The 15,373-nt window shown below is 39.8% G+C and overlaps 1 protein-coding gene across 1 annotated transcript in view; it reads right to left on the bottom strand.

The window, feature by feature from the left end:
* Positions 1 to 6,387: 6,387 nt before the first annotated feature.
* gnb1l (guanine nucleotide binding protein (G protein), beta polypeptide 1-like) overlaps positions 6,388 to 15,373 on the bottom strand; it is a 33,706-nt gene continuing 24,720 nt past the window's right edge. The window contains exon 7 of the mRNA XM_028033161.1: positions 6,388 to 7,867. Within this exon, the coding sequence (XP_027888962.1) occupies positions 7,589 to 7,867 (279 nt within the window). The 3' untranslated portion in view covers positions 6,388 to 7,588. The remainder of the gene's footprint in view (positions 7,868 to 15,373) is intronic.

Here is a 15,373-nt window from a genome sequence, read left to right as displayed (position 1 = left end):
TGATAGCACGGTCCGACCGGATTTGCCCTGTTGAAGTCTGCTGCTTCTGCAGTTATTGGCAGCCAAGATTTGAAAGCTGTCTAAACATGGGAATGATTCAAATGGTGAAATATGAAAAGAGACACACACACACACATTCACCTTTTAGCCAAACTGAACTGCTAAAGTGACTCTGGGTTTACCGCTTGCAATTATTTTTATTTCACATAAAGGATTTAGATTTTCTTGTTCTTTTTGGAGTAAAACTATTTAAAACTTTATAAGGAAAGAAGAAATCATAAGCGCTTTGAGAATAGATTTAGCTTACCTGTTGGACATTTGAGCTTGCATCTTATGCAGCCTTTATTTTTCATTTCAACCCCAGCACCTCCCATTCTCCCCCCAGACGGATATCATCACTCATTTATAATGTGACACTCGGTGATATTTTGAGAATGTGACCCCTCTGCTTGTCCGTGCAGCCATTTCCAGCCATCTCATCTCTGAAGTCCTATGAGGAATGCTTTGTTGTCAAGGTTAATCTCTTTGGGAGAAAAATTCGGCTTTGTGGATTTGTGGCTGTCAAAGATTCAAAGGAAAGCGTTACCTAATGATTCATCATGATAGTTTTTTTTTCTTCTTTTCCTTTTGGCTCCCATAGAGCAGAGAGCATGGAAAAATGATGCCGGGGGTGAGAGGGGGGCCCTGACCTCTGACTGTTAAATGGCTTGTAAAGGTGTCAGAGGTTAAATAATGTTTCCACTCTCTCAAATCACGGCTAATTGGTTGTATCATTTTTGTTTGGTTGTTTTCCTGCAATGGCCAAAAATATGGGCTAATGCTAATATTTAATTTTTTTAATTAATATTTTTTTATAACGTGTACACGGCAATGGTTACTTATAGCCTAAGAAATGTAGGACTTAAAAGTTAGCTGTCGCGTTTTGTTCATTTTAAAAATGTCTTTAGTCAGTGTTTTAACAAAATGTGCCACACACTCATCAACGTCAAAGTTTTCACCAAAATGACGGCTCGCTACAAAGAGAAATATTAAAAACGGCAATGTCACACTTTATTAAAGCTAGTGAAATACAAAACTGTTCATTTTTTGTTATTAAGGCTGTCATGAAAACCTTATTCCCCGTAGAAAAAAAGCCATTTATGTTTTAACTAATGTATTAATTTATTTTCTTGTTTTTTTTTAACCTTCTGGTCGTACAGCGGTGCCCCCGGAGACGCCAAGCCGAGCGATAAGCACAGACAGCCGGCCGCAGGTGTTGCATATCAGCCTGACTGATGGGCGCGAGATCCTACGTGACGGTACAGAGTTTGTTGCGACACCGCTCGCGCTGTTGTTGGGTGTCGCGTGAGGACTAAAGTCGAGTGGGTGAAAAGGCTACAAATGTTCGGGCTAATTACAGGTTTTACACCAATAGAACCCATACGCGTTGTTTTATAGGAAACTGTTCTAAATAAGGATGTTGGTGAAAACTCGAGGACCTTGAAGAAGCTCCCAGTAACAATTTTTGTAAATTAGACAGACCAAAGTGGGTTAATCTCAGTTGAACACGTTTGAGTTGTCATTTATTCTTCTATGAAGTGTTCGTAGTTAAAAAATTCACTAACTATATCTTAATTTAATCAAAGCTCAACATTCGGGCCCACAATTGCTGTCTTTCTCATTTTGGCAAGAAAGTGAAAAATAACAATTAATTAATTATGACATCGACGCTTATATTGGGGTTAGTTGTCAGCAGAGCCGGCCCAAGATTATATGGGGACCTCAACAGATTTTGATTTGGGCCCAACCAGTTAAGCAAATCACTCATAGTTATTGCTTAAAGGCAAACATGGAAACATGTTATTTATTTGGCTGTTTGATTTTGTGTGTGTGTGTGTGTGTGTGTGTGTGTGTGTGTGTGTGTGTGTGTGTGTGTGTGTGTGAATAGGACAACAGCACAGAGAAAAAGCAGCATGAATGATTAATGCAAGATGAGTTAGTTTTCAATTCTGACATGTGAACTTTTCCTTTCAGCTAATGCCCTTGAACACTTAAGATTCCTAAAATATTAGCATTTTTTAAGAGATCCTACAATGTAGAAGTAGTTTGATTTGTCATAAACATATCTACAAAAATGGAAAGTGCAAGTGTGTATTCTGTGTGAGAAGCCAAGCACTGCAGGAGGCTCTGCTGGCATGGAGGCCTCAAGCAGCAGGTTAGCTTGTTTGCATAGTTTTCAGTGAAGCTTCAGTAAAAATATAAAAATAAAAAAGTTGATTTGGTTTTTTTTATATATTAGTTTAGAGATGAAAAGCACTTCATAAAAACAATCATGAGTTTTGTAAATGCAAATTATTCTATGTAGAATAGAATAATTAAGTCAAAACCAAGTCAAATTAAAACATTTTCTGTACATTTGTTAAAAGTGAAAAACAACTGAGAATAATATTCCATGACACTATCTTAAATTCACTGGATGTGTAAAGATGTGACAACCAACCCCAAAGGAGCTCTTGAAAAGTTTGTAGACCGTTGCTTTGACATTGCCTGAAACTAGTCTTGGGTTTACAGCAATTGTGTCCTTATAATATCTGCTGATACATGTTTCCCACACACACAGTTTTATACTGGAAGTATTTTTGCCGCAGCTCGAGTTAATCCTGGTCTGTTGTGTTACATTCAAATGAACAATCTCTGCTTAATTTAGCATCTGCAGGGGTTAAGTTGGTTTAGCTACATGCTACTACATAGCTTTAGCTTGCTAATAAAACACCAGCTGTAGCTAGTGACTAGCTTTAGCATTTGAATGACTGTCTAATTTCTAAATTTATAATTTTGTGTGAGCATGGAAAAAATAGTCTGACATGAAAATCACAATAAAGACGGATAGCCTCTCGCCTCAAAGTAGGCTATAAAGAATTTTTGTGAAATCTATTCAAAGATTACAAACAAAGCATCATGTTTTCCAAAGTAACAGTGAGTTTAGTCCACTGCCTTAAATAGCAGCATTAAACCGTTTTATGTGGCCAAAAACATAACAGCCATTTAATAAATAATACAATATGTGTTGCAAAAAAGGACAAAAATATGAACATGGAAAAATAAGTAAGTAAGCAAAACAAGTTATACCATAATTATCTAACAGCTTAGTGTCAGAATTGCTATATCGTTTAATATAAAAACTTATAGTACAACCATCCTCTATTTATGGTTGACACAAGTGTTTGTGCATTTTACCCAAATATTCAGTCATGCATAGTGATGCATAAATGCAAAACACTGTAAGAATTAAAATGCAAGCGTACCGTAATATACCCAAAAAACAGGCTTTGCCACAATCCGCATGATAAACACTCTGAGTAGTTGTCAGTGATTTGGTATAAATTAGAGCAGCTCCAATTCACTGCGCTCCAGCTGTAAACTTTGGAAATTGCGCCTGCTGGAGAACATGAAATGAACTGCACATCTGCATCTGCTGAATGCAATCAGCACAGCTCCTCTGGAGAATATTCAGCATGCACACACAATAAAATAGTATAGCTCTGCACATATTTAGACCTTGTCAACAGTTTTAGATTGTTTTTACAAATATCTATGCACACCAAAGGAAAAAGTTGAAAAAGCTACTTAAAACCTTATGTGTTTAATTCCCTGATCCTGCAGATAAAAAAAGGGCCCAAATATTTGCCACTGACATACAAAGGAGGGAAGGACAGATGATAATGTGACCTGAAAGATCACTTGACACTCCTCTAAATCATCTGCTGTGACAGGCCTGTCAAGGGTTTGACATACTCGCTTCAGCAAAGCGTAAATCTCTGCTGATGAGCCTTTTGCCACAGACCACGGATGGCTTGAAAACAAACCGGGTAAACCAAACTGACTCGACACCAAACGTGGAACGGAACGCAGCCCAGCATCTTGGTGCTCGAAGATACGTTTGTTACAGATGGAGAGACTTTTATGACACTATCTTGCCAGTAGTGAATCCCTTTTTTTGTTTTACCCTGCACCATGGCGCATACAGAGACGTGGATCTTTGACGTTTCCTTTTTAAACAGTTTCTTTAAATTGTACAGAGCACTGGGTCTTTTCATCTTTCCAGGTCATCAAGTTTCCAAAGCAGTTGTATCTGAAGACTGAGATGGCTCCGGAAAGAGAATGATTTCTATGTCTGTGTTGATTTGACCATGTGTTTTAAATCATCGAGCAGAGGGAGCTCCCAGTTTTCTGGTGGAGTCCATGTTGCCACATACCTACAAGATGCTCAGGATCTTTTGGAGGTAATATTGACACAAAGTATTACAGATCCTCCTTTATACTTATAACAGAACATTTCAAGCTTTGTGTCGTTTTGTTTCATATCAAAACCACCAGGAGTGTTCCTTGTCCCAGTCGAAATCCTTGTTGAGTTGATCAAATTTCACGTTTACCTTTGTAATGGTAGGGCATTACATGTGCAGAAGAGGCTTTTTCTGAGTACGCCTTCTAAACAACAACACTTAGCATGTACAGAGAGTGGCTACTTGTTGTTATGGAGACGTGGTAACACAAGATGCCACTGTCTGCTGTATTTTTTGCAGTGAACATTGGATTATTTTCACCTTCTTTATAGTCCTGCGCTCTCTATTGTGGCAAGACAAACCTATTTGGGTCCTGGTCCAGTAGGCCGGTGTGTCAAGTCATATTTATTCATCAAGTAAACAGAAATGCTTGTATTAACAATTAGAAGTTCCTAAAAACCCTGATCAATCTAAAAAATTAAAAATTCAAAGAAAATGTTTTTGGTACCAGTAATTGGGCCTCCTGGGATTTTGAAAAACAAAGAATCTTAAATTTAAATTTTTCTACTCACTATGTGAATCTGCTCATATTAAAAGTTGGATTTTTTTCAGAGTGAGTGTGGGGTTTGTTATACTGCTCAAAAAGAGATTAATTTGTTTTCATAAATTCCAAATCCTCCTTTTCCAAAGGTGCCAACAGATTTATGCACACACCCTCAACCGTCTTTAAAAAGTAAAAAGTGTTTCTGCTTAAGGTAAATTAGAAATTACTTACAACCATTTTAAATGAAACATTGCATATGGTTCATTTAAAAATAATTCCAGGGTCATTATTTTCATTGATTCAGATTCAGTCAAACTCGCTGCCTCTGGTGGTAGTCACTGGTAGTGACGTAGGGAGTGATCAGATCTACATGCGCAGAGCCGTGCAGCCCACCAGATTATGTCCCAACCCAAAGCCAAGCTGACCTCTGACCTTAAAGGCCAGAGAAGACACACGTTAGGTGATAAGTGAAGCACAAGCCCCATTGTGCACAAAGTCCCCCTGTCCATTTATTGACTTCCTAAAAGATCTATTATGGAGGTGATTTACGAGATCTACGGCCGGCACCCCAGCAGGCGCTTCTGAGGCCGACGGCTCTCTGACTGCTCCATTCAGAGCACATCTGCGCCAATGGAGGCAGCATTTGATTTATCAGAGAACGGACGGAAGCTGGGCCACACCACCCCGAGTGTTTGTTCAAAGCCAACATGAATTTAGGAAGCTAACATGAATGCAAGGTGTCAGCAAAGGGGTCAGAGACAAAAGGTATAGACGAACTCCCTCACTGAGCGTTGGAAGCAAGTCACTAAGTTTTTGAAAATATACTCAAGGGGCAGAATTTTACAAAAAAAAGAAAAAAAACCCAATAAATTCTTAATTCTGCGTTGTGTTTTCTGCGACAGTAGTGGCCCAACAAAGTATCTCGTTTGCCAAATGATGTTGTCCTTCCTCTCTTTCCTGATGGTTTCTCACTGCGCAGCAAAAACACAGAATCTCACCAAGTATTTTTGGCCTAGTTCATAGAGCACATATCCTTGACATAAGACAAAGCTAACTTACAAGTAACTTCAGGTAGATTTAGGATCATGTTTTAGTCAACAAGTCCTTAATTTTGTTGAAAAAGTAATAGTTTCACTAGCTGATTATTTCACTGATAACATGGGAAAAATTTCTTGGTATTGGTGAAATAATCTGCCAATGGAACTCATACTTTTTCAACAATATTAAGGAACTACTGACTTAAAACAAACTCCTATATAAAGTCAAAAAAGTTATTTGTAAGTTAGCTTGTAGTACTTCAAGTCTACTAAGATATTTGTACTAGAAACACATATAGAACTGATTAAAATCACTAAACTGAACACATCAACTAGATTTAGACATATTTTCAAATTTATTGGTATTTATTGATACTCTCACTGAACAATAACTAAAATAATCCTGCCAATACAGATGGTCTGGGTTGTTGTTTTTTTTAAAACAATTTGAAATTTATTGTCCTTAAGACCTTGTACTTTTATCTACTCCAGAAAAGATATCCACAATTGGCCAGCTTTCATAAAAAACCCTCAGTCTGGTAGATCCATTGTACTTAGAGTTTCCTTTATCTATGCCTTGCAACAAAAGTAGCCAGCCCTCCCTCTGGTGAACTTTGTTTGACTAATACAGCTCAGGTCAGGCTGAAAGCTGGAAGAATAACAACACAGGATTACAAAGCTGCTCAGGTGCGCTATACACCTCAAATTCATGTCCACTGGAGCAAAGCTTCCATCTGATAAGTCAACACAATCACTGCGGTTACTGGTATCAAAGTATAAAAGTTTTAAGAAGTTAAGAGTTAATGGGATACAACAATTACCGTAGTATTTTCTAGACCAACATCAGTTTCTGGTATTCTTAGGGATCTGACTGGTCTATTTGAATTTTTATCAATTTCAATGCTTCCTGTAATGCAGAAATAATTTTAAAAAAAATTTGCAGGTGTTTTGATAAAGAAAAGTACACAAAACAATTACTTGAGATTATGATATCCATGCATTAAATTATGATTTTTCTTCTCACAATTGAATCTATGGATCAAAAACAATAATTGTCGCTTATATTATTAATGTATTTACTCAACAGAAAAAAATGCACAAAAAATTTACAGTATTTGAACAAGTAATTTCCGAATTACACAATTCCGATCTCATGGACCACTCATAGGCGCAGCTGTAATTTAAAAACCTTTTAATGAGATAGCACGAAATGGGAGGGAGTGACGCCAACGTCTCCGATGTTAAAGCTGAAAGAAGCGTAAAAACATTTTCCATAATCCTGGTTAAAAAAACAAGGACAGTCATGATGTGGAAATTAAAGGAATCCCACTTATGTCTTGTTATTAAGGTGAAGAATTCACCTTAATATTATGTAGAATTACGGCTAGCAAGCTACAGGCAGTTGGCTGCAGACTAGGTACAGCAGCAGATAGGCCTACTAATTAAGCCAGTAATATCAATAACTAAATCCAGTTAAGGCTATCAAAATTAACCTAATTCTTTTTGTAGCTTTTTTAAACAATATATTTGAGCATAAGAAGGAATACTTGTTGCTTTTCTCATTTTAAAACAGAAAAGCAAACTACGTTCTGTTCTTTTGCAAAACTTCCATTTGTTCCTCGGAGTTCTCAAGCTGAGAGAATCTGATACCGGCCCATGCCAAGAGTCAAACTGGGTCACTATAAAACAGAGCAGATGATATTTTGATTTCACTCTGCAGACTGAAACCCAGAGAGCTCATTGAATCAGCATGTGTCGGCATTCTGGTTGTAAATGGACCACAGGCTGATGCGCTGGTCCTTTGACCCAGCAGCCAGCAGTCTTTGCTTGGGGTCCTGGTGATCAGAGAAGGCCACGCTGAGCGCCATGTCCGTGTGGTAGTGAAGGACCGCCAGCGGCTGCAGCTTCTTCCAGCCGAACACTCGCACTCGGTGGTCCCAGCCCGCAGATGCCAGCAGCCGCCCGTCGCTTCTGACGCAGAGCTGAGAAATGCCAGGATTGACCAGCGTCACACAGTCCTGGAGCTGCAAAACCACAGAGACAAAGGCCTTCAGCAAACAGTTTGCTTGGATAGGATGAGAAATATTTGCATTTGAAGCATTTCTGTGTGTTTGAAGAGTACATTAACAAGTAGTTTCTTTGCGGAGACTGTCTGATGAGAATAAAACCAAACAAACCGAGAATTCGAGGACGAAAAGCAAAAGTAAACAGAAAACACACATTAGTAAGATAAAAATTAGGTCAATAAATCACTAAGTCACTTCGCCCCAGGGAAAGCGTGGCCAACAAAAACACACACACTAAGATGCTATCAGCTGATACGATGACGGAGGTCCAGGCGCGAGGGCTGGAGGTCTGTTGAACCTGGCCGTAAACTCCCAGGACTCAATCATCGGCCATAAAACATTACGGCGCGAGAGCCCCGAGGAAATCTCTCAGAGTCCCATTATTTGCTTTGGAGTTAGCACCGCTGGGTTGGGGCGCAGGAGGGGACTGGGGGTGGGGAAACCGAGTTACCTGTGTCACTGCAAAAAGAAAAGAAAAAAAATATATAGAGGCCCTCTCGCTGAAAAACACGTTTCCAGAAACTCAGCTGCTTCAAGCGTCTCTGATGAATTACGTTCTGGTCAGCAGGTGAAGACTGCTGATGAATACGCTGGTGTAGCTTCTGCCTGCTAAACATTAGCCATAGCCCCCCCTCGTCTCCTCCGCCATCTCCCTGTGATCTACTGTCCCAAGGACTGTATCAATCTCTCTAAAAGGGCAACATTCTGACATATTATAATGAATGGCTCAGATCGGTATCTGGAGGGCCTGCTGCGGCGGGGCATTCCTGCAGAGAGAACGTGCTCTTTCTGCGGCGGGGGATATCTGCCGGATCGCTACATGGGCCGCGAACATCTGGACGTGGGAGCAGAAATCAAACTGGACAGCGTAAAATTGACTTCATAAGTTGCGTCTGGGGAGACTAATGGGCCTAGGATGGGAGGAGATGTTGGGAGAATGTATCTGCATGCACGCTCCCGTTCTGGGCAGGAACCCGTCCGCAAGCTGCATGTGGGAGATATAAGCCAGGTACAAGATGTGAATCAAGAGGAATGCGAGAGAGAGAGAGAACAGAGAGAAGAATGTCATTGATCATAGTAAAAAAAAAAGAAAAAGGAAAGAAGTTCAAAACAGTTAGTGGTGCCATTTTTCCTATTTTGTTTTTGGTAATGAACTCTTCCCTGCTGGTATCAGTAGCGTAAAACAGTAGCTGTGTTTTCATTGACTGTAAAATTGCCCAAATTGGAATTACAAAAAAAAAAAAAACATCTTTAACGGAAACATGGCAATTCAAAAGAAAACAAAGTTTTTTGATAACTTTTGGCGCTAGCATGAAGTGGTTTTGTTGGCCTTATCAAAATTAGTGTGTTTCGCAAAACTGAAATGGAGACACTTTTTTTGCATCACAACCAGATAAAAAGATAAAGAAGGCAACAGGAAGTGGTAGAAAGATGATGGCGTGGAATGATTTTTAATGACTTACCCTGTGAGCAAACATATTTGCCTGTTATTATAATTGTCTCTTAATTGATGTTGACACCGCAGTCTGCAAAATTGTGGGGGTTTTTTTTTACATTAGTGGAATATCAAAAAGGTTCTGCGCATGTTTGTAAAAAAAACAAAAAAAAACACGTGTCTGACCATTCAGGCACAACAAGCCAGAAAACCAGATCCCGAGGAAAGTATGGGAGTTACAGTCATGTGATCAACAACCAGATGTTACTACTGACGGAGAAGACGAAGAAGACAACAGGAAGTGGTAGGAGGATGTTTGGCGCAGCATGTTTTTTAATGACTTATCGCATGAACGAGCATATTGTGTAAATTGAATAACGTTTCTTATTCGACGGAAACACAGCGATTGCGAAATTGTGTCCTAAGCGGAATATCAACAAAGTTTTGCACACATTTGTAATGAAAACTAGTGTGTGCCCATTCAGACAGAACAAGACGGGTAAACAGATCCAGAGAAAAGCAGGGGAGTTAGAGATTGTTCTGAGCTTTGTTATTACCTCAGGTATGTGGTATGCCCCTACCTCTCCCCATCTGGTCTGCGTTAGAGGCCTGATAATGATGGGTTTAAGTGTCTGTTTTTGTTTGTTTTGCTTCCCATAGTTTGTGTCAGGAAAAGGCATTTGTTTCATTTAAGGGTCAACTGCAGGCGGTAAATGGCTAATGATTGCAGTAATGGTCAGTCAGCGAGGCCGCCTCGTTAATTGTTTTTACTTTCTATCCGAGCGAGAGAGAGAGAGAGAGCGGAGAGGAAAACTGCTACACGGGAGAAAGGTCGTCTTGTGTCATTATTTAAAATGAAAGATGCCCGTGTGCAGCGGTGAATACAGTCCCCCCCGGCTGCTGTGTCGCTGTTTATTGGGGGATTTCTTGTGGCAACAGTCCCTGGACTAAACACACGAGGGGAAAACAAGCAAATAAAAGATTAAGTTAATAAATAAATTACATTAAATGATTTACAAAATTAACTTAGTAAAACAAACAAAGAAAAAAAAAAAGAAAAGGAAAAATGTGGGTTATTATATGCTTGCCGTATAAATGCATTAGAAAAACTAACATCAATCCAACATCAAACATTTTTTTCACATTGTATACCAGTCAATATAATTATGCTCTTAGAATAAAGCTCAAAATATAACACGTACCCTTCACATTTATTGATACCAATGGAAAAGATGTGTTCTACTGCAGTAGCATAGTCCCATATCTGACACATGTAGGAAAACTTTCAGTTCAAACATTTTTTCAGTGAATGGAAAAAGGAAAGAAGAAAATCACTGGTGATTTTTATTATTGTTCAGCCTTGCAATTTCTTTAAAATAAATGTAAATAAAGCATTTTTTTTGTATTTCATTAAGAAGATGAATTGGCAAAAGGATTATATAAACTTATTTAAGCCTAGAAGAACAATAATTAGGAAGTTTAACACAACTGGAACTGAGACGAAGGAGGCTGCACAAGTTTAGTGTTGCTTAAATAACTGCATCAAAGACTGCTACATTTAAGTCGAAACTTATTTTGAGACAGTTGTAAAACTTTTCAGTGGATGTTTAAGATTTCTAAATAAAAGCAAAGAGCAGGAAAAGTCAAATCTAGTTTATCAACCAATTTTTTTGTTATTTTTATCATCTTATTCCTATTAGCTCCTTGGATGTCCATCTTCTTACTTAATTAAGTTGAATTTTTAACAGACGAACCTAGACTGTATCTCTTTTTGCTGAGCTAATTTCACTGTCTTGTTTTTTTTACCTTAGGGAATAAATCTGAGTATTGAAAAAGTGGAGTTGACTAACAACCAGGTCTCGCTCTGTTGGGCCGAGTGGCTGTAACAGGGACAAATTGAACATCTTACTTCATACTTTGTACTGCGTGTGTTACAGGACGCAGACACGCACACGAACGTTGCAGGTTTAACTGTCCACTTTCCCAGATATCACTTTAACGTAACAGCTGGATCCTCAACACTCGCTGTGGGTCGCCAAGTGTCCTGACACGAACTCACACTTCACCATCCTCTTTTGTCCCATTTCATCGGTCTCGGCACACACCGAAGAAAGGGTGGCAGGTTTCACTCCCGTTCTGCTCCACTTCTCTTCCTCATCTTGGCACACGTCTTGCTGTTAACGCGGATCCACTGAAACGTCCCGTCATCGCTCACTCACTCGTGCCCAGCGGCCGGGAAGCTTTTTCGCAGGTATTCCCGACACGCCCTGTCCCTGAATCACACTCGCCGGAGGGGAGATTACAGCCTTTTGTCGCCCTGTCGGTTGGAGCTTGGCTCTGGCTGACGTGATATGAATTTGTGAAACAGGTGACCGGAGGAGAGAAGAGGAAGTATTGGGAGAGGGAAAACAATAATTTTTTTAAAATTATTATTATTATTTTTTTTAATGAAAGCTGCTTTAGCAGAAGTGGGATAGGCCCTGTGAGGACGAGAACCTCAGGACAACCATTCTATTTTGACAGAGAAACCATACAGGTGACCACTGGGTGGGAATATTGTTACAGTACCATTAAAAGATGAGGAGCAGGACTTCCTGTCAAGAACTGTCATCAGTTAGAGCTTAGCTGTCAGACATGACCGACTTACTCTGGAAGTCTTCCTTTTGCCTTTTTACAGGCCACAGCCTGCATTTCTCTCTCTCTCTCCTGAACAAACTCATCATTGCACTAGTCCATGCATTAAAGTGGGACAATTTGTTGCCATCTATTGTTACATTTAGTAGATAGAACAAGGCATCTGTCTCTGTAAGAAACTCCTGCTCTTTCTGAAGCTCCACATTTAGGAATTCATCACAACACGGCTCTTATATTAACCCTTTAGCAACTGAGAAGTCGCTCCCATTATGAGCTCAGCAGATGTGCAGTTCCACCAGGTGGTTGCTAATTGCTGCTGGCTAGTCTGCAGGAGCTGAATGGGGAAGACGCAGTTGGAGGGTAGCTCTGTGAGACGGTTTTCTTCATTTAACAATAATAATAATAATAATAATTATTATCTTTGCACCAGAAATAATAACTAAAAGATAATGGAGGTCCTTAGGCCTTTTGGTGTTTAAGGTTGATCTACTGTTCAAAACCTTGGGATAAGGTTGAAAATTGTGTCAAATCCCCCGTTCCATCCTGCTTCATCTCTGTTCCTGGAATGGAAATCTTAATTTATGCCTTTGTTTCATCTCATCTGAATTATTGGAATGCATTTACAAATCTAAACAAATCTACTCTTGGCCAGTTGCAGACCGTGCAAAATGCTGCTGATTTATTGTATTCTACAATATTGTATTGTACTCGAGTGGTGGTGCGAATGTGTGATATTGTAAAAAAAAAAAAAAAATAAAGTAGCCATTTATTTGTTTCTGAAGTATTAATGAACTCAAATTATATTTAAATGATGCATTTTGTGGATTTAGCAAGGAGTTAAATCTATGTATATATATTATGTAATTTAACGGCTAGTAAACCCCAACACCCACACTGCCTCACAATCCCAAAAATGCCCAGTAGAAGGGAAACAGGGCTGAAGACGATGCTTCGTTACTACGAAACAATCTGAGGCCAGTAGGGTCACACGGCAGATAAAGGCCTCTGGGAGCCATGTGCAACACATTAACCTCCATTCCTCTGCCCATCTGTCTTTATCTGGCCCAGATAAGCTCACTTCATAGACTTCCAGTGTCATTAAATCATAACTGTCCTGTTTTGTGTCAAATTCAGTTCCCTCCTGGATTTCACTAAAACCATCCATCTGCCTCGCCCAGCCAGATCCACTGCACTCTTTTTTGGGCTTTATTGCCGCGGTAATTTGTGGGAAGTGAGATGCTGTGGCACTTGCAGTCTCCCCAGTCTTTATTGCAGCCTCCCACCGTGAACTACTGTTCCCCTTACTGCAGATGTGTTTTTTGTTTGGCTTAGGGGCCTCCAAGGTTTTGATATTTTTATTACCTCTCGCAGGTCGTCCGTCAGAAGCCGTGGCCCGGACCTGCCACCCGGCAGGACCTCCACCCCGGCCACACAGAAAATACGTCTGTGGGAAGCGCCGAGGATAGCTGTCTGGACGTCACACTGAGCTGCACTTCGGAGTAATTTAAGAGCCCCAACTGAATCCTTTCCCTCTTCCTTGTGCTTTTTTCCTACTGTCATCCTCATCCTGGATCACACGCTGAATCAATATTTTGTTGCTCCAGCAAAATAAACCCCAATAACTGCTCGCCTCCTGTTTATGGTACACCGACTGAAATCCTGCGCCGTGTTTGTCTAGACACATATTCGGGGTGAGAAAATGGGAGCTCTGCAAATATTTCTAATTCGAGCGTTCATTTGCAAAAAGCCCTGGAAAGAATAATACCCCTTCGCCGGAGCAGGAGCCCACTATATCAGTCGTAGGTTCCCCTTGGCGTTGATTCATGAGGTTTGACTGAAAAATAGAAGCATTCCTATTTGCTCATGAAATCAAGAGAAAATACAGCTTCAAATGAGGCAGAAAGTCTCTGAAGCAGGAGCTGCTATGTAAAATGAATTATGGCACGAAAGCTGATGTGATCTCTTTAAGTGTGGCGGGGCGGGGGAGTGTAAATTTGGAACTCTCGCAAAACACACGTTAGTGTGAGAGGCTGCGACGTCCAGTCCAAGTGTACGTACGAACAATTTCCTTCTATATTACTTTTAAAATATCAGTTAAAATTTCCAATTTTATTCGCTGCACAAAGAGATTCCTCAGAACAACAACTGCTATTTGTGAACATATTAACAAGGCCTATTGTGAGACTATGTTTCAGAGTGTCTGTGGGTGGTTTGACTCTGGAGTGACAGCCTCAGTCTGGCCCTTGGGCCCTAGCCCTGCCAACACTGTGTAACCAGCAGCTGATTTATGGCCCCTGGAGCCCCGCTGAGCCTCTTCCTCTTTGGCCCCTAATGTTTTCCAAGCAAGTCGGGCGAAAGCCAACACTCTCCTCTCCTCTGGTACCATTTATTCCACTCCATGGGATTTAGATGACCATTGGGCACAACAATCAGTTAGCAGGCAGTGAAGCTCAGCCTTACCTTCTCTGAGCGGTCATTGATTATTCATACTAGGAGCAGTGATGTCATGTCATGTGTGAGAGAAGAAGTTGCGTTTAAACAGGATTTAACTAATCCTTAATGGTGGGCACCACTAACTAAACAGTTAGTTACACTAAAGTCCTAAAAACAAATAATAGTTCTGCTAACACTAAACCACTACACCAACCTGGTATTTAGCAGTAGCTAATGCTAAAGAGCTAACTTTAATTCAAGTATCTGCCCTTGAAAGGCTATAACCATCAATCACCAACTTAATTTTGAGATTATAATTTACATGTTCTACGATGTCCTTAGATATTTTTGTTTATGTTTATGATGTTTACTGTCTGTGTTTTATTTTGTTCTTGTACATTCCTTGTTTGAAACAAAGTTATAAGGGGAAAAAATAGAGAGAGGGAGAGAGAATGTGAGGAGAGGAAATAGAAAATAGAAAAAAAGTCTTCACTCTTTTCAAAATAAGAGCATTAATATTAACATCTACTTGAAAAGTTCTCAACTGTCCAAACAGATGTTGATCTTTATTCAACTGAAAGTTTACAAACCAGTGAAGTAAATTAGTGCATTATAATTCATCCAGAAAAGTTCAATTAGGCGAAACTAAGCACGGAAACTGTTCCAAGGAATAAAAGTGCTAATCAAAAAATAAGTTTATTTAGTATTAGCGCACTAGCGAAAGTGTGCTCACCCATGCTAATATATTAAAACAAGGACAAACTGTTTATGGACATCAGTTGTTTTTTTAAACTTCCTAGCATGGTTAGGAAGCATTACTGCAGCACACTTCATATTCTTACCTTCCTCCAAACATTTCCACTTCAAAACTGTCACATGACTCGGAGCAGAGTTTGAAAGCTCAGTTGGACAAAACAGTCCTACTGTGATCCGTTGGAAGTTTTGCTCTGTCGCAGCAAAAT

The sequence above is a fragment of the Xiphophorus couchianus genome, chromosome 12 (assembly GCF_001444195.1).
Source record: "Xiphophorus couchianus chromosome 12, X_couchianus-1.0, whole genome shotgun sequence".
Classification (NCBI taxonomy): Eukaryota; Metazoa; Chordata; class Actinopteri; order Cyprinodontiformes; family Poeciliidae; genus Xiphophorus; species Xiphophorus couchianus.
Note: the sequence above shows the minus strand (reverse complement) of the source record. Positions and strands in the feature narration are given on the sequence as shown.